The 24,422-nt window shown below is 43.1% G+C and overlaps 1 protein-coding gene across 4 annotated transcripts in view; it reads left to right on the forward strand.

The window, feature by feature from the left end:
* Nucleotides 1-24,422, forward strand: part of LOC107393710 (tetratricopeptide repeat protein 28) — a 264,696-nt gene that overhangs the window by 234,158 nt on the left and 6,116 nt on the right. For all 4 annotated transcript variants that reach the window (XM_054731384.2, XM_054731385.2, XM_054731386.2 and 1 more), the window contains 7 exons: nt 806-1,329; nt 10,972-11,081; nt 16,247-16,376; nt 16,470-16,688; nt 19,657-19,816; nt 21,876-22,016; nt 24,246-24,390. In XM_054731384.2, coding sequence (XP_054587359.2) covers nt 806-1,329; nt 10,972-11,081; nt 16,247-16,376; nt 16,470-16,688; nt 19,657-19,816; nt 21,876-22,016; nt 24,246-24,390 — 1,429 coding nt within the window. The remainder of the gene's footprint in view (nt 1-805; nt 1,330-10,971; nt 11,082-16,246; nt 16,377-16,469; nt 16,689-19,656; nt 19,817-21,875; nt 22,017-24,245; nt 24,391-24,422) is intronic.

Consider the following 24,422-nt stretch of genomic DNA (forward strand, 5'->3'; position numbering starts at 1 on the left):
TCTTCCCCACGTCTTAAGGAACCAATTGAAACCTGGGAGACTGCACAGCTAAATAAAACCCAAACAGCTTGCTGAAATGCTCATTTCAGAGACGATTTTCTTCTTATTGTGCACCGTGAGCACGGCACCACAGTAATCACACACAGCTGTATTTGCCATGCACAAGTTCAGAAGGGAATAATAGACATCAAACACGAACGCCTCTCATCTTCCTGCACTTCTTAGTCAAGCAAATGCATTATCACGCCACATTAATTAGGCTGAAGGCTTTTATTCTTGTAATGCTCCATTTGAACCAGTCTACAGCAACTGACAGTGTGTCTAAGAATGTGAGAAAAGTCTGTTTGAAGTCTGTGAAGGTGAATAAAATGTTCAAATGGAACAAGGGATCCCTCGTATCATAGCAGGGGTTAGCAAACAATTCTAAATTACACATTTTTATCTTGTGTAGAACATTTAAAACACAGGCTTTTACACATATTTTACTCTATATTTAACAGCTACCAGCACTAGCATTGGAAAAGAAACATATTTTTAAGTTAACCTGCCTTTGTTCATTAAACTCTCCCTTCTGTGTGAACTCTTTATTGTGTACCATGCTGCAGTTCCCTAATAAAACATTTATTATGTAAGGAAATAAAGAAAGAAGGGATTTGTTTGAAGTGTTACTGTCTTAGTCTAGAAATTCAGAGAAACAGAATATTACAAATGGAAGCTTTGTTATCTTGTTGGTGCTTTGATTTAGCATATTTTACTTCACAAGTGGTTTATTTTTACTCCTCCAACTTTCTGTTTTCTTCTCCAGGGCCATGGGGAGCCTACAGCAGTCACTGGTGTGCTTCGAAAAGCGGCTCGTCGTGGCACATGAGCTGGGAGAGTGTGGAGGCAAAGCTCAGGCCTACGGGGAGCTCGGTGCTCTCCACAGCCAATTAGGCAATTACGAGCAGGCCATTTCCTGTCTGGAGCGTCAGCTGGCCATCGCCCGTGACACCCAGGACAGGCTGCTGGAGGGAGATGCCAGCTGCGGCTTGGGCGCTGTGTACCAAGCCATGGGAGAGTACGAGACTGCACTGAGATGCCACCAAAGCGACCTGGAGATTGCAGAGGAAGCAGGCAGCACCATGCGCCAGGCCCGAGCTTACGGCAATCTGGGCCTTACCTACGAGTCGCTCGGAAACTATGAACGAGCGGTTGTGTTTCAAGAACAGCACCTGAGCGTGGCAGCTCAGACTAATGACTTGGCTGCCAAGACGCTGGCCTATGGCAGCTTGGGGAGAACACACCACGCACTGCAGAACTACTCACAAGCTGTCATGTACCTGCAGGAAGGTGAGTGAGTTAAGGGGAGCAGGGGGAAGCAAGGATTGCCTTTGTTGCTGGAGCTGATAGGCTTAGAGTTTGTGAATTCATGAATATGAAATTCAGAGCCTGTTTATTGCTAAGCCTTTGCCACACTTTTATTAGGCTGTGTGCATGTGTGTGTTTGAGCTTTTGTACTTGTGTGTTGTACGTTCACTCGGGGATTTTGTGTATTATGCATTTGTGTTGTCCTCTGAGCTGTATAGGTGTACCGGTGTTTGTGTATGTCTGTCTTTGCAAACCTATCGAATGCTGCCTCCTGTTTACTGCTAGCTGTTTTTCACACTTCTGAATCTACATTCTCAGAGGGGTCTTTGCAGAGAGCTGCTAAAGGAATCATTTCACACAAAAACTGTCAGGCTCTCCCGCCTCTCACATTTCTGTGTCCTCTATAGATTATGGTGGAAGAAGAACCTGAAGCTTGGCCTCTCAAAATTTTATTATGTTAGTGACACTTCATGTAGTATTTGTCACTGAGGGTCCACAAGCTGATTGTCCACCCCAGCATCCTTGCCTTGTGGACAGACTTCACGCTCAGACACCACCACCCTGACCCTAACTCTGTTTGAATGTAATAAAATTGGCACTTCAGTAAAGACGTTTGGGTATTTCACCCTGCAGCGTTAGAATGCAAACAGACTGAAATAGATCTCCTCTATCTCTCCTTTATCCAGCCTCAGAAGTTAGTGGGGTGTGCTGTGGGCCACACGCCCACTGCTAGTCTGCTTGTTGAGCTTTAATAGAAACAAAGGTGACAGGCTATTCTGTCTCCACCCTGTCCTGGTGTTGTCTCCCAGCACTGTCCTTGTGTTTTTCCTCATTTTGGCTTAGAAAAAAGAAACTGTGCCTTCACTATCCTTGGCAGCCAAGAGTTTCTGGCCAACCTACCCAAATTGAAAAGTTGCCATGTGCTTTATTTATTTATTTTATTTCAGTTTATCTTTTTTATATACTCCATGCTGCTCTGCTTGTTTGTTTGTTTGTTTTTTCTGGCACAAAAAAGATTAATTGTGAAGAGGGCTAGAAAGGCAGCTCTTAACCTTTAAAATACATAAGAATGTGATCAGCATGTAAAGAAACCAGTTAGTTTAGGGCAGCACTGTTATGTCGCATTACACTATTTAACGTTAAACATGAGTTATTTCACACAAAGCTGCACTCAGAGATGAACACAATAATCGATGTCGATAAACCAGTGTTTCTTCATGGTTTGTTTATTTAATGACTGATGGAATCTACTAATTGAAAGTTCCATTGATTTATTTGTTATCATTTATGCAGATTTTTGTATGAGATCAGCTTTATGCAGAAAAACATTCTTTCTTCTTGTTTTTTTCAGGAAAAAAGTGAAACAGCTAGGGCTGGATGATAGAAAAAGCTTATCGATCCAAAAAATCATATTGATCGATATCAATAATTATTGAAAACTATATTAAAAAATGTAGAAAATATATTTTAAGTGCAGCCCTGGCCATTTTGTGCCATTAATTTTTGATAAAATAAGTTGGTTGCATTACCACATTTATTTTTTTCGATTTTCTGCAAATTGCGCAAACCACTGTTGTTGTTTTTTTCCTAACTTCTAACCTTTCATTTCTTCCACTTCTTCTTGCTGGAACATCTTGTCTAAGTTTAGGAGGCTTGGTGATGGAGCGTGCTTGGGTCTGTGTTTTTGATTGGTTAGGTGTAAGTAATGACTCTAGTATGAAGCTATCAGATAGGCTATAATGGAAAAAGAAACATTTGTATTGATCCGTGTATTTCTTTTGCCTCACATATCTACTGATTGATACATATCGTTATTGAATTATTGTCCAGTCCTATTTCCATAGATGGTGTATTCTATAATGTCCATATGTAACGTTAGTGTTAAAGAGTTAGCACCCCAAATAAAAAAAAATCTTGTTTCAATTAAAATCTCAGTGCGGACATGATGAGCTTAAATTTAAAGTCTGAATGTTGCTGAAAACATAGAAATATAGTATACTGGTGTCTTTTTTGTTTTAATTTACATCATAAATCATTTACTGATGAGGAGCATAGTGCTACAGTTTGGCTCCGCAAGAGAGCTGACCTCTTGTAGTTTTACTTACCTTTGTTAGCTCAGGGCTCTGGTTTGCTCCCAGTTAAATCTCGGATAAAGCAGAATTAACACATTACAAAGGTTTAAAATATTTTCCTTCTTCAAACGGAAGATTTAACAGGGTTGCAGTACTGTTTCTGTTCTCGATTGCGTTTTTTAAGCGATCATTGTGGAACCTGCCAAGGATAACAGTCAACAAGATAATCCTGGCCATATTTAAGATTCAATAGTCTGTGTCCACCTACATTCATTATGAAGGTGAGTCAACAAACTTCTGTTTTGGCTTCTTAGATGATCGTACATGCTAGCTGTTTACTAGCCAAAGTTAGCACAGTGTTGAAGCAATACTGACATTGTTATCAGCTGCTTCCTCACTGTGCTACTAAATTCAAATTCAATTCAAAGATACTTTATTAATCCCAGAGGGAAATTAGAGTTTCAGTACACCCAATTCTGAGATCAGACATACATACATAGGCATAGAAACATGACAAGAATTGGCGACTGTGGTCATTCGCAACTTGAGTCACGCTACCTTAACAGAGATCAGAGGGTTACATGAGGATTGGGCCAGGTGGAGGGAAAAAAGGCACTTCAGAATTACCCTCCACAGGGAGGGCAGCTTTGCTATGCAAAAAACACCTCAGACAGAAATGCAACAGACTTCCGACATTACACAACATAAGTGTCCACTAGGTGGGGAGGTAGGGTTGGGGACTATCCTCACATCAGTGCATGCAGCCACGATAAGCAGCGCTCTTCACCTCTGTTTGGACAGGGGAAGGAGGTATTTGGGTTAGAGAGCACAGTGACTCCTGGAGATGATTCAACGGCCTTCACCGGTCGTAGTCCCGCTCAGACTGGGATAGGGAGACGGAGTTACCATGGCGACGGCAGCATTCCACATTTCTTCTGAGGGGGAATAATCACTTCAGCCTCACAGGGTCAAGGGCACCAGATTCAGATAAAAACTTGTTTTGGGCCAGACTGAGATAATTTCCTCTCTGTCTTAAAGTTCTGTTGATCTCCAACCCCTCTGAATCCAATAATGGTGTAAATTAATCTATCCCAATCCGTGCTGATCCGTCAACTCTATCCTTGATGGCATCAACCTTCTGTGCCAGAGTCTGAATCTCAGCCAAAGTTCCAAGCTTACGACTCATCTTTATTATATGAGTCTGTGCGTTCACAGCGCGGTGTAATCCATCCCCGAACTCCGGGATTGAGCCAGTATTCCTCAACAGCTCATTAATTTTCCAGTAAGCCAGGTAACCGCTCAGGCCAAACAGCACGAAACCTGACACCAACACCACGAATATCCAGACGTCTTCAGAATCCTCTACAGACAGTTAAGAGAGGAGATCAGGTTCCACTGTTTCCAGGAGTCCATGATATGCCCAGCTGGCAACCGGGAGCCCCTTCTCCCGTTCTCATTGTTGAAAAAATTTTGTCAGTCGTGTTGATAGACCAACTGACCAGGTCCATTTTAATAATTTCCAGTTTCCAGAAAAAATGCAGAAGCGCCGTACACCCAAAGACAGACAAAGAGCCTTGGGAGGAGATAGGGAGGAGAGGAAGAAAAAAAGCGTCTGAACTCTCCAAGAGCCGGAAGACTACATAGACTACTACTAAAGAGCTAGCACGTATCATTTATTAACCCAAGGCAGACACTTGTTCATTTACCTTCATATTTATCAATGCATGCAGACACATACAATTAAAAATATGTCCTTTTTCGGCTGTTGTGTCTTGCCTAAATAATCCTGTGGACGTTGTTTATCGTTATCCTCAGCAGGTCCTGCAGCGACAGTGTACAAATGCCATGAAGAACAGTAACGTCACTGTGACTCAGAAATGATTCAGCTGGCTAATAAGTCAGGAAGTGTCAAACCAGGCATCTGTGGAATATTTACAAGAGTATGCTTCATACATTCTCCTCAATCTATTAGAAAGCGTCTGGATTGCAGGAAATTCTGGAAACCCTTCAGTGTGAACGTGATCATGATGTTATGGTCCAAGCATGTACCAATTGTTTACTGCTATATTCTGCCTCTGAGATTCTCTCTTGTGCATTCACCAGTCAGTAAAACCAGTCACATGTTACCACGACTATCCTACCATGTAGTCATACCAAGTCCAGGGTAACACCATACAATGCCAACCTGACAATGAGGGTGTACCCATCTGGCCAGCATGGTCAGTCCTGCTTTAGAGTCTTGAAGACCATGAAACTATATTTGTGTACATGGACCCCGTGTCATTAGGCCTGTTTCCACTTTTGGAACCTTGGTAATTTTACCAGAATGCAATTTTCTCCATTTCACTGGGCCGGTCTGAAAGGACCGTATTCCTGGCCATTTCAGGGACCAACTTAAAACCTGAACTGGGGTTTATACTCAGCAAAAAGGCCAATAGAGTTGTTGGGCCAGATTTGTGGTTAACTCATTCTGATTGGTTGTAACTCAGTAGGAAATTACATCGGTGGATGTCGCCAAACAACTGTCCTTTGTAAAATTGGACGAGTTAATGTTGAAGTAGAATAGAAGGGAAAGAAAATAAGCAGCATTGATGCTGCTTTAAAATAGCTGTTTCTAAACTCTCAACCCCAACAAATGCTGCAGAAATCCCCCCACAACTTCATAACTTGGACTGATATGTGGTCTCCTACAGAGTGCTGTAAAAAACTACGCTTCTTCTGGTCATTGAATGCCACTTTTTACATCACACAGCACCTCCTCGGGTCTCCCGAATGCACTAAATGATGGCGTCTTTGACAGAATTAAACCTTTAATTTTATTAATGTCCGAGGACGCCTTTCGGCGCAGGTCAGCGATGCCGCCCACTGCTGAAACGATCACATCTTTAGTAAAGTCCTGAAAGACATGATTTTATATGGAGCTGAACAGCTGCGAGGAACAACCCATTGTATTTCCCCTATCACTTTCCCTCTCCCAGACATTTCCCAGAACTAGTGGAAACACAGATAAACCTAACCACCAACATGCACCCCCATTCTCCACCCAATGCCCCATCATGCTACCTCAATAATTAATCAGGACATATTCCAATCCAATCCAATCCAATTTTTATTTATAAAGCACATTCACAAGGCATTACAACCAAACAAGGCGCTGTACACTAAAAATGTTAGTTAATTAAACCGGCGTTATACAGTCATGTCGAACACAGATAAAAGATAAAAAAGAAATACAACAAAATTCCCAAAACTAACAGCTAAAAATCAGTAAGACACAGGGTGAATAAAAATTAGAAAAAAAACATTTTAAAAAGAACCTCAATAGTACGGAAGTCGATAATTGTGGAGTCCATTTTTAAACAGTGCAGATGTAAGTGAGGTTCATAATTATGTGGTATAAGCTAGGTTGAAGTAGTGAGTTTTCAGGCGTGATTTAAAAATGCTAGCTGTTGGTGCTTGCCTCACTAGCAGTGGTAATGCGTTCCACAGCGTCGGTGCACAGACAGAGAAAGCCCTTTCTCCACGGCTTTTTAAACGTGCATTCGGAACAGCTAGGAGGAGCTTATCTTCAGACCTGAGAGCACGTGGCGGGTTGTAGAAATGGACAAGTTCACACAGATATGGAGGAGCTTGATGGTTCAAGGATTTGTAAGTGAGAAGCATAATTTTGAAGTTTATCCTGAACTGCACGGGCAACCAGTGGAGAGATTTCAGAACTGGAGAAATGTGTTGTCTTCTGTCAGCTCCAGTCAGCAACCTAGCTGCTGAATTCTGGACCAGCTGAAGTCTAGAAAGAGCTGCTTTAGTGATGCCGTATAAGCAGGAGTTGGAGTAATCCAGCCTTGAAGTGATAAAAGTGTGGACCACCGATTTCAGAAGACGGACACTCAGGATGTGCTTTAGTTTCGAGATGCGTCTTAGTTGGTAAAAACATGATTTAACTGTGCTATTGACCTGGGCATCCATCTTCAGAGCCTGGTCCATTTTTACTCCAAGGTTGGAGATTACAGAGGATACATTAGGTGAGAGATAGTTGATCTATTAGATAGATATTCTGTACAGAGGTTTAGTACATGGTACATGTTCGTAACTTTAATTAATAACCAACCACCCTTTATCATAACAACAGTGAGAAGCCCACTATGTATTGAAGTCCATAGCCAAACCTGAAGCCCTTATTTCTCTGATTAAAAACCTTCAGGAACATTTTGCAGACTCGATTATTTTACTGAGCAGCTTCATCAGCAGAAATATGACTTGATTGAATACTTGCTGATAAAGTTTCCTGCATCTTAACCTGAAGATTCAGAAATGTAACATCTTTGGAAGTAGCATTTTGGAACCACGTCCTGTAAAAGAAAGTCGATATTTAGCTGCAATGAGTGGAGATATAGCTGAGGAATAAAATGTTTAGATTTGATGAACACAGCATCCCCTCCGTCTGCTACGCCTCAGCATGGATCGATCATGCTTTGGGCTTGTGTTGCAGCCGGCGGCACGGGGAACATTTCACTGTCAGATAAATAATTGAGTCAATTATGGGGGAGAAAATTCTTTAAGCAAACATCCCGTCATCTGTGAAAAGCTAATGAGAAAAGGATCATTTATATATGTTAAATCATCATCCTAAACAATTAAAACTGCACAGCACACTGCATGTCATCTCATATCTGTAGACAGGGCTGAGAAGGGCAATGTGCTCAATAAACCTCAGAAATCTCACTGAACTCGGCTGCTTTTGCAGGAAAATGTCCAAAGAAATCAAAGCTGCTTCAGGAAACATTTGAAAATGGTTGATATTAGGTTCTTGCATTGCAGGGAGCCACATTTTTCTTGCCGCTTGTTTCTTTATTTTTTATTTTTTCATACTTAAACTGAAAACTGGAAATTAAAAATACATCATCTTACTTAGAGTTTTAAGGGCATGCATTATCTTTAATTTCATGCCTTTCAAAAATCAGGTCAATTCCTAACTAATCATTTCAACTTTAAACTCGGGTGCTTTAAACGTAATTTTAAGATTGCTATTTAAAAACTAAATGAATGATCCTTTCTTTTCCCCTTGCTGCATGGTGTTTTGCAGTCTTGTCTTCAGCACTGATATTTCAGTCTGAGCTTAATGCAAATGACAACAAAGGAGTACATAGTATTTAAAGGACGAGTTTAAAAATAACAAAACAGTGACCAAACAACTCAGCCCGTCTAAGTTGTTTATTCAGCTAGAGTTTAGTCGCCCTTTACTGGAAAAAAACCTTTAATGCCTGTTTTTTCCTCTTTAAAACTTTGGTGACAGGATTGACCAGCAGCACGGAGGTGAGGGCTGAGCGAGGCTTTGTGCCTACTCTCGAGCTCTCTTTTATCATCAGGTACTCAACAGTTCATGACACTTTTCATCTGCACAATCCTGTGCAACACTAGCAATGCTTCATCCCCGTGGAGAGTGTATGTGTGCACTGTTTTCCCAAGTTTTCAACAATATCACAGACTGTACTCACGGTTCCGCATGTGGTCATGATCAAAAGGCACTTTGTTGCTTTGTGTGCATGTGCCAGGTTATTTGTTACCAGCACAGTGCGAGTGTGTGTGTGTGTGTGTGTGTGTGTGTGTGTGTGTGTGTGTGTGTGTGTGTGTGTGTGTGTGTGTGTGTGTGTGTGTGTGTGTGTGTGTGTGTGTGTGTGCGTGTGCGTGTGTTTGGAGTTTGTAACCAAAGCTAGAGGTGTGTGTGGGCCTTGGGCGGCTGCAGAGGGCCTCTCACCAGCTGTCAAGCAGCCTTTAAAGTGTTCTCTAGTTGCACTTCAGGGTGCAGCCAGCCACGGCCACATCCTCGTGTCAGCCTCGGCTACGTGACTGTGCCTTCCAGGCACACCAAAGGCACACACAGTGACAGTGACAGACACTGAATGATACAGAGCGGGAGAAAAGAGGGACTGTGCGAGTAATAGGCAGGGAAAAGACAGAGGGAGAGGAAAGAAGGCTGGCAGGCAGGCGGGGGTGAAAGACACAGATCAGCATGAGTCATAATTCACATGTATTATTTCACTGTCAGCTGAAGAATAAAGAAAACATAGAGTTGGTTGACATTCAGGCTTGATCATAAAGAACTATCACAGCGTAGCTCGGAGAAAGATGGGAGTTTTTTCGTGTGTGTGTGTGTGTGTGTGTGTGTGTGTGTGTGTGTGTGTGTGTGTGTGTGTGTGTGTGTGTGTGTGTGTGTGTGTGTGTGTGTGTGTGTGTGTGTGTGTGTGTGTGTGTGTGAGCAGATGAAAGGCTCAGAAATGGAGTTGAGAAGAGTGAGGGGTGAGGCTGTCAGTGAATGAAAAGGACAATTTAGATCTGTTTCCTCTCTTGCTCCGGCGCCTAATGAGCCCTAAGCAGTGCAGAGTCTCTGCTAGCTCTACCACCACGGTGAAGATGAAACAGGTAGGGACTGGGGTGTGGTGGTAGTGGTGGTGGGGGAGTGCAGAGATGAGAGAAGGAGGAACAGGAGCGCAGCAGATGCACGAGGGAAGAGGACATGCAGGCAGGCTGAGGGAGGGAGCATGTGGAGATAAGGAGAGAGAGGAGACGGTTGCGGGTTTGGCTTCAAAGGCTGCTGACTGGCACGGTCACGGACGAGTCGTGAAGTCTCTGGGCTGCATAGGACCTGGACTTGTGGAATAGCCTGCCTTTTATTTTCCACATCACACACCCTCTGTTCTTGGCTTATCTGGTTCAGCCACAGATTGTTTTCCAGGAAAGAGGTGACATGCAGACTCAGACGAGACTGGTTTAGCCTCTTTTCACCTGTCTGTGACCAGAAGCATGTTTTTGACCCTTCTGTCACGTAGACCCTCTGAAAAGCGGCACTGGGAATGAGCAAAAGCCTGTTGCAAGCATGTTGGGGAGCATGTGACTCAGAGGCTGTCAAATTATTCTACTTTTTATTTCATCATTACCCTGAGCGGAGTGATCAGGCCGGCCAAGGACATGTGCAAAGATCTGACATGGACCTCCGTGTTCCAGGATTTAGAAGCAAAAACAAACCGTGCACATGCCAGGCGATGTGATAAATACACACACACACACACACTTACGGATCACACACACACAGCCAGGTACACACTGACAACTCTGAAAACTAAATATCTCAAAGTATCCTTCTGCTGTTTGCACTAAGTCTGTCATTAGACTACAAATGAGTTTCCAAATATTTGTTTATGTCTTTGTGATGCTGTGTGTCTTCCTCCCTGCAGATGTTCCCCGTGTATTTGTGTTTGCTCAGCCAGTCAATCTTTTGCATCGATTACTATGCAGTCCAATTGGTGTTCTAACACTCCTCAACCTTTGCTAGAGGCGTGCATATGTGTGTGTGTGTGTGTGTGCCCGTTTAAAACCCAGTGCACGATTAGTTTCTTACAACTGAGGCCAAATATCCAAACCTGTTCCCTGTCAGCACATCAGTACCACGCTATGCTTACATCTGTTACTCTCAAAGATACACACGAGTTGGTCTGCTCCGAATAATTTTTACTCTCCCTATCTCATCTGCTGCCATTTCCTTCTCTTTTGACAGGCCTGCGGCTCGCAGAGCAGCTGGCTCGGCGTGAGGATGAGGCAAAGATCCGCCATCGTCTGGGGCTCTCTCTGTGGGCCAGTGGGAACCTGGAGGAGGCCCAACATCAGGTAAAGTAGCTCTCGTTTCTTTCCCTCTTCGTGCCTCGAGTCACCTTGACTCGGCTTTGCCTCACATCGACTTCCCTTTGATTTGGACTCCTTCCAGCAAATTCCAGCCTTTGTAGTTAAAACTGACCTCCAATAAGCCCACATCTGTTGGCTTAGAGGTTGGCAACGCTTACAAATGAGAGGTGGAGGTAGATGTCCAAACTCGTAAAGGGTGGGAAACAAGTTTTCAGTAATAACCTTATGGTGGAAGAAAGAGCCCAGAGGAGGAGGAGCAGTAGGGGAGGTGGGGAGAAGATGTTGGCAGTGTGCTGAAGAGTCTGTAGATCCGGTAAATGCTGTCATCTCAGCAGACAGGCGACAGATGAGTGAATATTTTTCTCATATCAGTGTGTATTGTCTCAGGAGCCCCAAACCTCTGTATCACACACACATTTTCTCCTCTTCAGCCCACTGCCCACCTGGCAAGCATGGAACATCCTCTTAACATCTCCCTACAGTCTGTCCACACCACCCTGCTCCAGATCTTTATTTATTTATTTTTATTTTCTGTATCTTCACACAACCCTGACACTCAGCCCACAGCGGTGGCTGTCATGTGTGTCTGTAGGGATGTTCTTTTTTTTCCCAGCTGCTGTTATTCGCCAGACCTAGTCCCAAAAAAAAAACACTTTTGTCAAGATGCGTGCACATAAATACCATGTGACCCAGATAGGTTTTTTGTTGTCATTGTTGATTTTTTTTATTTTTTTATTTTTTTTTTTTTTTCAAAAAGAAAAAAAAGGGGTTACTTTGCCTGTTTGCAATCATCTCAAGGCTGGAATGACCGAACCAAGGTGGTGACCAGCTGAGCCGGAGCGCTTATGAGTCATATTGAGGAATATCCGTTCAGCAAAATAATTTTCTAACGAGCTAAAGCAACACACATCCCACTGCACAATTGCTTTCCAGCTCAGTTCCTGTTGAACGAAAGAGGAATCACGTATTTCGTGTCATAAATATTCTGTCTATGTGCGTGTTTGTTTGGATCATGAACCACTGAACAAATTTTAATTAGAGGTGAGGTTCACTGATAAACATGTAATACTCTGTCTTTAAATGCGCCTACAATCACATTTTACATGCATGCAGAATGTGAAAATAACCTTCTTCCCCTATTTCCTGCATTAGCCGCTGAATGAAAACAGACATGAAATAGCTCCAGTTAGAAAAAGCCACACAGATCTACATCATACTGTAAATTAGCATCAATAAACTCAGCCATATTGGCTACAACTGCAGAAGGCTGTGTTGGTTTAGCAGCTAGGAGAGAGCAGAGAGCATCTTGGCTTGTACCAGCTAACATTAGCATTAGCAACTCCCCAACATTTTGGAACTCCTTTAGGCTTTTGTTATTTGTGGAGATAAAACATCCACATTGCAGAGTGAATGGAGGCAGTGGAAGAGTCTCATTGCTGTTTGCCAATCAGAGGCAAGATGTCTGAATATCATTAATATTAATTAGTAAGACCTCAAATTCTGCCTGTCTCTTCTCATACTAACTTCTACTTCCTGAAACCGGAGCACCAGAGCTTTTTTTTTTACACATACTAGAGACTACAGCTAATTTATTGAAAAAAACGAACAGGCCCACTTTAAACTTTTGGAAAGTAGCAGTTAGCTGTACTTCAACAAATGATTAACTTCTGAATTTAACCCATCACAATAAACCCTACTAGCAAAACTCAATCACTTCAACAGATACTGAGCTCAGATTTGATGTGGTAATAGCAGAATGTCATTTATTGCACAAATTCTCTGAGTGCTAAGATATTCCATGACATCACACATTACACAAAACAATATTATTTCTTTTATTTCTTAACATAAGATCATCTTATTCTTAAACTCTGGCATGAAAGGTTGTGGGTGATAAATGTTCTTATAGCTGGCAAGCCATCCTATATATGTAAATATATTGTTTAGGTCATGACCCATAGACAAGAGCTCACTTGTGGGGCAGAATCAGTTGTCAAACTGTCTCTACACTCATTTGGATGGCGCTAGGACCAATCGGAGGAAACGAATAGTGTGGCGCATCCATTGGAATCAGTCAATGGGGCAGTCCACCATGCAACACCGAAGAAGAAGTAGAAGAGGCAAGCATATCCTGTTTTATGACTTAAAATCTCTTTCTGGAGAATTTCTCTTATCCGATGCCACCATCTAGTGGCTGACAAGCATATCACACAAAAGTCTGTCTTTTTGTTTTTTTAAGATGGCGACTTCACGTTTCTTGTTCATGAATGCGCTTCTGTAGTCAACAAACAGAGCTAAAACATGCTAGTTTACAAGTATTATTCTCATGTCATGCTGTGTTTTCATATATTTATATTTTAAAGACTTACTTGTCCATGAAACGTTCTTCAACTCTGCATCAGCCGAGGTGTTCCTCAAATTTGAGGCATGTAAGCGGTAGTCTAACGCTATTGGTTAGTTCTGGTCACCGCTCAATTTCCTATTGCACCGAGCTTTGCAGGGCAGGGGACATGCTTAGCAAAAAATAAATAAGTAAATGAATAAAATAGATGGATTGCTTACATTATATCACTTTTACGAATTTCTGAAAAACCATACATACGGGTCAGGGGGTTTAAGATTTTTGGCGTCTGCCTGATCGATCCCGGCGGCTGCCTGATGGGATCTGAGTCCCTGGGCTCTGTTGGGTCCCCGGCAGGGCTGGTCGCCTCTGGGTCCCGAGTCGCTGGGTTCTGGGCTCAGACGACTTGGGGGGGAAGGCTGCGGGCGGGCCTATGGGCTTGCCGCTGATATCCCCTGGGACTCTGTCGGCTGCTGGTTGTGACCCCCCGGGGCGATCCTCTGCGCCTCTTGAGGGGGGCAGGGGCTTTTCTGGTTGCAGTCTCCCTGGGGTCCCTGCGCTCTGGGGCAGCTCCTGGATCTCTGGGACTTGGAGCTCCCTCCATCTCCTGCACATCTTTGGGGGGCAGATCTGTGGCCCCTCACACTCTCTATTGGATGCCTCTATAGAGAAACCTTACATAAACAAGCACGGGTATGCATGGGTACGCACACAGGTGCTCACATGGTGCTCACATGGACTTGGGCACGTTCAACACATGTCTTGAGGCTGTGGTTGGCACTTAATGCACTGTGATTTATTATCGTTTGATTGTTCAGTTAAACAATGTTGATTTTATATTTCCTCATCAGGTTGACGCAGTGATAGCTTGCTCCTGTTGTTGTTGTTGTGTTTTTCTCGTTTTTCCTCCTTCTGCAGGTCTAGAAGCAGACTCTTGTTCATCATTGATTGTTTATTTTTGTGGACTGCAACTGTAGATTCTATCATTTAATGTATAAAGTAGCCTTAGGTGTAGATCAAGAGTACTTGACCTCATGTATTTCATTCTATATATGTATTGAAGCCTAACTGTGTTTCATCAACCTAGCTGTGATCCTGGAGTTCGCCATGACTCTAATTGACGTGTCCTGATTCAAATCAGCTATTTCAGCAGTGCCTGTTCCCTCTGAGAGGCGCTCACATTCATATCTTGGCGAGCTTAAATCAATAACTGTGTGCTTCCTTAAATATCAGCGGTCTACTGTAGATTAAGCCTCTGCATCCGATATTATCTGACATATAGGATGAGACTTCCCCAAGAGGGTTTATTTGAAAGAAATCATTAAAGGTTTGTGTGTAACAAGCTCTGCTTACGTTACTGATTCGGCTTGACATAGACGTTCACTTTACATGTCAGATAAAAGCCACGTTGTGTCAGTGACAGTGAAACCAGAGAGTGCTGTCTGAATATGTAACAGCTTCATAACGTTGACTGTTTTTCTCGCAGTCCTCATGGAGGCTGCACATTTGGGATGGTTTCTGCCATGTGTGACGGAGAAGGGTCAGGCTGGAGGATAGGTGCTCTGAGAACTTGGTTCCTTTTGGAGGGGGAGGTTCAGTGGACTATCAGATTAAAGCAGCACTGGAACAGAGAGCCCTATCAGTGAAAGCAGCCTTAGATTAGCAGCTCTGTCCCTAGCTCTAATGCAGCAGAACTCTCAGGCTCGTTGGTGATCCCCTCTCCCCCTCCTCCTCATTCCCTCTGACATACTTTCCTGCATGACCTTGGAATACACCACATCAGCTGCAGTGGATCCAAATAAAAGTGCTCACAAGACATGCTCCTACGTTATTTCTCTTTCCATCACCTACCAGATCCACATTGCTAATAAAAAATGTCTAATCCATACCAGTAACCTTTTCTCTGCTGCAGCTCTTTGTTTGGTATGAACATGGCCAAGCAGGGGGAGTGTTTTACTCTCTAGACTCCTGGAGAGTGGCCCTGTGGCAGTCCTAGTCATCCTACGGGGATGCTATAAAATCAGGAATAGGAAATCAATAAAGGCTCATATGAATCAGCACCCGTGTAAACTAGCCTATTGGCGCCTTCCTTCCCTCAATCTAATGTCAGAAACTGACTTGAACTATACACCGAAGCAGACGGGAATACTGAACTCTTAAAATGTTTATTTTGACAAGCAGGTAGTTGTTTAGCAGATCTGGGTTGGTAGAGCTGTGGAGAAGTTTGTGTGTTCATTGGTCAAACTCCTCTTCAGTGTTTTCTTTGGTTGTAATGAGAAGCATCAGTGGGAGGAGGTTTGGTGGGCAATGACCGATATGGTGGCATGCTGCCATCTAGTGGCCAAAACGAATCTCTCTCTTGCAGCGCTTCATTAAACACGCACGCACGCGCGCGCACACACACACACAAATGCACACACTCATGCACAGACACAAACGCACACACATTCACACACACACACACACACACACACACACACACACTTATATGCATGCACGCACCAAGGCACATACGAATGCACACACACAAAAACACACAAATGAACACATATGCACACACACATACAAATGCACGCACACACACAGACACATGCATGCACACACAAATGCACACACACAAAAACACACAAATGAACACATATGCACACACACATACAAATGCACACACACGCACAGACACATGCATGCACACACAAATGCACACACACAAAAACACACATGCACACACTAGGACTATGCTTGAGCCTTGATGATAGAAACACAGATATCTAATTATAATGTTACATTTCTGGTCATTGTCTAATTTCAGCTCTACCGGGCATCTGCTCTGTTTGAAACCATCCGCCATGAAGCCCAGCACAGCACCGACTACAAACTCTCTCTGTTTGACCTGCAAACATCCTGCTACCAGGCTCTCCAGAGGGTCCTTGTCAGCCTGGGTGAGCCAGAATTAATTAATCCTGCTGTATATTTGCTATATTACTCTGTTTAGAACTTCCCTGTAATTTTACTTTGGCCTCTGAACTCCACAGGTCACCATGATGAAGCCCTGGCAGTGGCCGAGCGGGGTCGCACGCGAGCCTTTGCCGATCTGTTGGTGGAGAGGCAGACGGGCCAGCAGGACTCTGACCCCTACACGCCGGTAACAGTGGAGCACATTTTGGACACTGTCAACAGCCAGAGGGCCTTGGTTCTGTATTTCTCGATGGCTGCAGGTTACTTGTACAGCTGGCTTCTGGCTCCAGGGGCGGGTAAGATTTTATTCTACTTGATCTATCATACTTTAAATTGTTTTATTAATGAGCTGAGATGGGATACTTTTTAAAATGTCTTACTTAGAAATGTAAATTTCTCTGATTTTATGACCAACAGCTACTCTTCCCAGGGCAGTCAAGCTGAAACTGTGTTTTACTTTTTATATGGAAATGATATTCTTCCTCTGTTCATAATTTAAAGCCAATCAGCTAAATGTGATGAGAGCGTGCATGCACACACACACACACACACACACACACACGCACACACGCACGCACGCACGCTTGTACAAATCAAAGTGAAAAAATTGGCCTAGAGGCTTGAGCCTTGATTTCAGCTGCCGGGGGGTGAGGAGACCATCTTTGACACCAAGTGGAAGTGCCACCTGCCACTCCACAGTGAGGATTTGCCCCCTGCCTCGCTTTTCACCCCAGAAATCATCTACAAATGAACCACGCTAATTGACAGTGACACAGATTGGGACACAGCCAGCATGCAGGAGCATCCGCCTACATGTCAGGAGGAAAAGATTAGGCGGTTACACCAAGTCAAACATAATCTTTTTCTTTTCTTCCTTTTGTTTTATCGTCAGTTTATTTATTTATTTGGGGGTATTGTTCGCTACTGGTGCACGTTTGTACTTATTTTCTTCTATTTAAACAGAGATTTAGGTCCAGCCCACTTACTTACATAGAATTGAAGAGATTCCAGTTTAACCAAGAGAAAATACAAATCTGGATTAATTACAATGCATGTCACATGATTCCCAATGCTACCATACTCTTGTACTTTAGCCCCTTTGTGCTGTCTTCGGTTAAAAGAGGAAACGAGAGGACTGACTCGTGTCCTGTGCTACAGGCCCTCAACATTTGATCAAGACAAGCTCCCAGGCATCCAGATGAACTTGGCCCCCCCTCGTCACAAGTCTCGCAAGCAGGAAGAACACTACAGGGAGCAGTGTAGATCTTCAAAGCGTTAAATATCGCCTCAGGCTAAGAGGCAGCCACTTGCTCACTAATCGCCTGTCTGTCACTTCCTGGCATTCCCTGGCATCCAGCTGGCACTCAAACACGGCCAGCTCCAAAGAGTGCAGTCAATGAAAAGGGCCATGAAAGCCATGAATTCTTTATTTGTGCAAATTTTGTAGCATTTGGTCCTGAGTGTGCATGCACACACGGATGATGCACAATTACATTTCATTTCAATTTAGTATGAAATTTGCATGATAGGACCTGCACATTTACAACACACGTACACACACACACAGCTTGTAGTCCATCTCTCATTGAGCTCCTCCCTGGCCCGTTCTGATGCAGGCAGCAGATGGCACATGCAGCCTACTCTTGTCTCGTATTGAATGTTGTTTGTTTTATTCAATTGGCTCCACAGATGCACTGCTACGCATGGTTTTACTCACAGCTCTCTTTTAAAATGATTCAGTATTTTCTGGTAATGAGCAAGTCATTAAAGCATCTTATAAACAAAAGTAGGTAGGAAACTGTTGCATTTTATCTGTTCATGGTTTTCTGTGGAAAGTTTAGGGTTAAGATTAGGGTTATATTACTAGTAGTAGATCGCCCTTTGAGCAATTTCATTTTCTTTTTTTTTTTCACATTAAATAACTCACAATAACTCCCATCCCCACCCACCTCGCCACACTGGGTCAAAGTCAAAAAAAACAAACACACAAAAAATACAAATTAAAACTCAAAGCTCAAAAGAAATAAAACTGTCACAAAAAATATCAAAATCTGTCAAAATATGACAAATGATGACCATACCACAGAATTTCCCCGCTGAGCCCCTTAATTTGTGCCTAACTTTGTATTAAATGAATATGCGTCATAATTTCACTGACCCAGTGACCATATGCTGGCAGATGAAAATCTTTGCATCTCAATAATAAAAGTCTCTTAGCTAATAAACGGCAAAAGGCAATCATGTCCAGCTGGTTTGTGTCCAAAGACGCGTCCTCCATGCCCACTCCAAACAAAGGGTCAGGGCACTCAGTGGGCTCACAAATCTCGGAGAGAGCATCAAAAATAGACCCCCAATTAGAGCTGGGCGATAATTCAATAGTTCAATATATTTATCGATAGACGTGTGGTGCGACAGAAAAAAAATGGGTCGAATAAACTTTGATAAAAAAGTTTCCCTTTGTCATTGAAACCTATCAGGTAGCAGCATACTAGACTCACTACTTACTCCTAACCAATCAAATTCACAGACCTGGGCACGACACGTCACCAGGCCCTCCCCTCTCAAACCAAAACAGAGGATGAGGCAGTTAGATGTTGAAGCGAAAAGATGCAGAGAAAAAATAAAAATACCAAAAATAAAAATGGCCAGGGCTGCAAGTAAAATATATTTTCTACCATTTTAAATATATTTTTCAATAATTATCGATGTCGATCAATATAAAAAATATGTTAGCGATATATTTTTTTCTCTATTGTCTAGCCTTACCCCCAATATCTCCATAGTTTTGAGTAGGACCAGAATAAGTGTGGCAGGTCTGCATCGTTCACATGTTGGGTCCAAGTCTAGCTTAATTTTTCAAGTCTTTGGCCCAATGCAAATGGTGCACTACACTGAACTGACTATTACTGTCTCACACAAATCAAGGATTTACAAATGTTCCGCAGAAACTTATGCCAGATCTCGTCTGACAATCCAACACCCGTTTCTGTTTTAAAACATCCAGACTGGTCCTGAGCAACCTCATTTTGAGGAAACCATCTTGGTTCTGACCAGATTGATGAGCTAAGAGCTAATGCAAGGGGGATCAAGATCTAAGTCGATTTCTGCTGCTTTAAACAACTCTAATCTCAAAAATGTCAGAATGGTTCATAACCTTTAACCTGTGCAACAGAAATGACCACTTCCCATTCAGCGTGTAACTCTTCCTGTCACAACTTCTTATTTTTTAACAACTGTGATTCAAAATTTTCTCCATCTCAACAGGAATCCTGAAGTTTCATGAAGTTTACCTTGGAGAAGGTGTGTCCGAGGTAGGGTCAGAGTTCCAGGAAGGAGGTGGAAGTGGAGTGGTGAGCAGCTCGTCGCTGGAGCAGCACATTTCCAGCGCTCGTGAGGCTCTGGGCGTAGAGTCTTACTACAGCAGGTGGGGTGTCTGTTGCATCCTGACATAGACCTCACTATTCTTCGCATTAATTATGCAAAATGCCTGACTAGAATTAATAATATATTCTCTTTCTAACTTGGAATATTAAAAATTTTGTCACATTTTGCCATAATGTTTGTTTTTAAACTGAATAAAATTCAAGCCAAAAACATTTCTCACTTTAAGAAGCAGATTTACTAAATCGGGCCAATTAGTGCTTGGTTGAAAATCTGCAGTTGGTAATTCTGTGGGTGAGATTTTTAAAAGAGAGAGAAATTCACAAAAATAGAAATAAAACAAAACCTGAAACATAAACGGTACGTTATCGTTAAACTGTATTTGTCAGCAATAGAATGTTTTGTTTTTTGCTTTTGTTCGTCCAGAATTCAAAACATAAGTGAGGAAGAGTGATTAAAGCCAAACGTGATCAAACATAAGAATTATCTTACAAACAGCCGTCACTGCAGTCCAGTCGTGGACATTTCACAAACATTTGGTGACATTTTCCAGAATAACACATCCAGGAACATTTAGTGCACAAATTCTAACTCATGTATTAGTCTCATAATTCCTGTTTGGAAATTCGAGGTTTTCCTGCAGAATAACTTTGCTTCATAGTTGGTTTATAGCAGGAGTAAGGAACCCTGGTCCATCGAGGGCCGCTATCCAGCATATTTTAGTATCAACCCTGCATCATCATACCTGATTTCAATCTGCAGGTGATTAACAAGCTTCTGTAGAGTTTGATGAGCTGCAGAACCACTGAATCAGAAGTCTTGGAGCAAAGACATGCAGGATACCGGCCCTCAAGGACCAGGGGTTCCCCACTCCTGGTTTATAGCATCGTCTATTGGTACGAGTAAACGTGTCCCCCAGTTTGGTTGAAGACGGAGTAATTTGATCAGATTTTCCCATGTAAAGAGCATTATTCTGCCCGGGACGTAAAGCAGTCCCTTCTCTCCCCAGTGAGGATGAACACGATGGGAAAATGGCCGTCAGTATCTCCATCCACCTGACAAATAGTGCCCCTGAAGTAAAGGAAAAGAGAAAGTGGTTTTCCTTCAAGGAGAATGTTGAGATGAGGTGATAAAATCAATGTGGGAAAACGTCAAAGAAGCAGAGGCGGGTAAATAACAGACAACAGGGCGTGTAACCAGAGGCACTCTGCAGAAAGAGATGGAAGCTTTAGTGACACATATGGAAAGTTAAAATCGCTCCCTGACATTTGAGGCTCTGCACCTGCCTTTGACGTTCCTCTTGTTGGGATTTGATCCATGGTGCCCAGCAGTACCTGTCTCTGCCATGGCAGCTTGACCCTCCCACCCCATTATCAGCTCATTTACTACTCCAATGGGTAGCTGCACACACACACCACTGCGCCTGGATGGGCACAATATGGCACCACTTACCAGCCCGTTCACTTTTGTAGAGTGCAAAGCGTTCCGACATGAGTCAGGATGGATGAAAGAGCAGATGTTGAATATTTACACAAAATTTTGAGGAAAATGCGTTAAATCCCTTTATTGTGTTTCTCACATATGATGGGGCATATAGAAGGAGTAAATCAGTGAAAGAGCTTCCACCTTGAGGGAATTAGGAAGGCTGTGATGGCGTTGAGATAGTGGGAGGTTGTGTTGCAGCTACAGGAGATTCAGCTCCCAGATACCGTGCGAATAAAGATGCTGACATTCACTTAGAGTTAACTCGACGTGGGCGCATCAGAGGAAACAAAGTTCAGACATGAAGGCAGAGAGTGGTGGCGAATGAGAGTGGGGTGGAGGTGGTTGACTCCCCCTGGACTAGATCAGCATTATCAGCATTATAATGAAAGGATTTAACTATGCTTCAGAGAGTGGGCTTCAAGGCTGGGAAATTGGGCCAAGTGTGTGGGTTGAATAGTATTTATGTCAGATGGTGAGTGTGTGGAGTTGATTTAACCGCAGAGAAACAATGAACTTGTCTGTATTGTCTGCTGTGCTCAAGAGGCATTTCCCTGCCAGTATTTAAAGTGTTGTGACTGTCTCTCCCTCCGTCTCTCTGTTGTTTCTGTCTCCATCAGAGGGTGCTCGAGCAGCGAGACGGAGAGCGAAGCAGGAGATTTGCTGGACCAGCAGTTTGAGGAAATCAACAACAAGCTCAACTCTGTCACCGATCCAACCGGCTTCCTCCGCATGGTGTCCAGAAACAACCTGTTTAACAGGTGCGAGGGGGAGGGGGCTACTGCTTTTTACTGATTTAATCCCAGTCACCAAATGTTGCTTTTAACAAAAAAACGTTCAAAAGATTAAAATATCTGCTTTGGTTAAGGAGACTTTTGCAGCTCGTCTGTGAAAGGGCTCTGTGCGATTGCTTCACCAGTGCAGAGGCAGCTTGTGAATCCTCCATATTAAATAGATGACGTACCGCCAAGCTGCTAAAGCCCTTATCAACTCTCTCCTCTGATGGAGCCCTGTTTGCACAAGTGTGTTTGTGTGTGCACACACTTGTGTGAGTGCCACAGACTCTTGGACCGGTGTTTGCTCTGCCTGGGTTTGTTGTGACTGCCGTGCAATCGCTGTTTATTAAAAATATGCAAAGAGCTCTTTCAGATTGTTCTGATTGATAATACGTAGCAGTGGTGTGTGTGTGTGTGTGTGTGTGTGTGTGTGTGTGTGTGTGTGTGTGTGTGTGTGTGTGTGTGTGTGTGTGTGTGTGTGTGTGTGTGTGTGTGTGAGTGTGAGTGAGACAGAGAGCGCGTGTGTCTAGGTCATATTTTCTGTCCTAGTCCACAGTTGAGCTGCTCTTTGATGAGGGGGTAATTCCATCTTTAATTGAGTCTCTGTGCTCATTAAGCGCCTTTAATGGGCTGCCGGTAATAATCCGCTCATTCTTTTGGGCCTCCAAAACCCTGAATTACAAAGCTACACAAGCTGAAGAGCCTGTCCTCCATCACAATACAAAATCCCAAGAAAATGAAGAAAACCTCTTTGCCATTTCAAGACAATCATCTGGAGGTTTGGTATCATAAACCAGTGTGTATCTGCTTATTAAGGTCTTTTTTTTTATTCACCCTTTTATTGTTGTTCCTCCACATGTAAAACTAGTATTACTCTTTGGAATGGTCAGGTATGAAGACTAGTTTTACCAGAGTCACTTAAAATAAGAAGAATAAAACGGAATGAACTCGAATCAAAGAAAGTGTCCAGGAACAATGAACTCAGCACAAAAAAGATTTGTCAGTTAGCCTTTTTGATCACTAATCTTCACAGAGGAGCTTGAAAGGATTACGGTGGGAAGGTGATGATGAAAGCCTCCGTTGGTCTAATCCTGTCAGTGTGTAACTCAATAAGTCATTATGCACAGTCGTCCCATAATGAGATTGTTTGATGATCTTGATGAAGTTGTCAATAAAGTCTGAATAAAACAGGATTGCTGCTTCAGAAAGCTTAAATGCTTCAAAGTTAAGAGGATCATTCTTTATGAAAGGAGGTCAGTGTGCAGGAATGGTTGAATCTTGTATTTTAAGCTCGCTGCGTTCAGCTTTTAGCTCCAGCCTCCTTGCCCTCGATCTTTTCTAGTCTGGTTTACTCTCCAATCTACGCTCACCTCTTCTCTCGTTCCCTCTGTCAAGCTGACAGACGATTGTTTTGCTTCCCCGTCAGGGCTCATGCCAAACCCTGAGAGAGTGACAGAGTGCTGCTGAGGGGCTGGAGGGAAGCCTGTGGCCTGGGGCTTCCAGAAAGGCCAGGATAGATGACTGTTGGCCTTGTTCTAGAAGAAACTCGGGCTGGCAGAGCAGATGGAGAGCTGTGACAAGTGCAGGCATAAAACATAACCCCACAGGGCCAAGCAAACGACTTCTAACCTCGAGGCTGGCATTAACTCAGCTCTGAGTATGCTGGTGTTTGAGTCTGTGAGCAGTTCGCTGTTATGATGCATCCCAGCATACTCAAGATCTAGACTGGACTCTTACTTTAAAGGATTTTAAGTTGTGAGTTTGTGCTGCATGTAAAAAAAAAAAATACATGAAATACAGGATGTAAGTAGTCCCCCATAGCAATGCAATACTGCCATCTAGTGGCAGTATTGCATTGCTGCATATTGCATTTGATTTGGGAAAGAAGGGATTTTAAAAAAGACGTAATTCTGGTGTTGTGAGATCGATTGCTCTCGTTTACACCGTTTCCGATCATCTGAGCAACATTCTTGCTCATGAAAACACCTGATGCAGGAGATGCATAACTACTCACTCTAGGTGTCAAGATAATCAGACATAGTCAGTAAATTCAGTTTTACCACATTGATCCACATGATGCCTCATACGTTTACATTGCAGGAGAAAATGAAGGAAAACAAAACTGGAGCTTATAATAAATGCATTAAACAGCAGACTACCTAAAGCTGCCTTGAATCTGTCGTTTTAAAGCTGTATCGTTTTGTTTCTGTGCAGGAGTTGCCAGAGTATGACCAGCCTGTTCAGCAACACCATGTCTCCTGCCAAAGATGGTAACTCCTCCCTGTCTCGTCGCTCTAGCAACCTTGGCAAACCTCCACTCCGGGCCCTTTATGATTTACTCATTGCACCTATGGAGGGGGTGAGTGTTACCTGCATGCCTTTTTATAGTTT

The sequence above is a fragment of the Nothobranchius furzeri genome, chromosome 17 (genome assembly GCF_043380555.1).
Source record: "Nothobranchius furzeri strain GRZ-AD chromosome 17, NfurGRZ-RIMD1, whole genome shotgun sequence".
Taxonomy (NCBI): domain Eukaryota; kingdom Metazoa; phylum Chordata; class Actinopteri; order Cyprinodontiformes; family Nothobranchiidae; genus Nothobranchius; species Nothobranchius furzeri.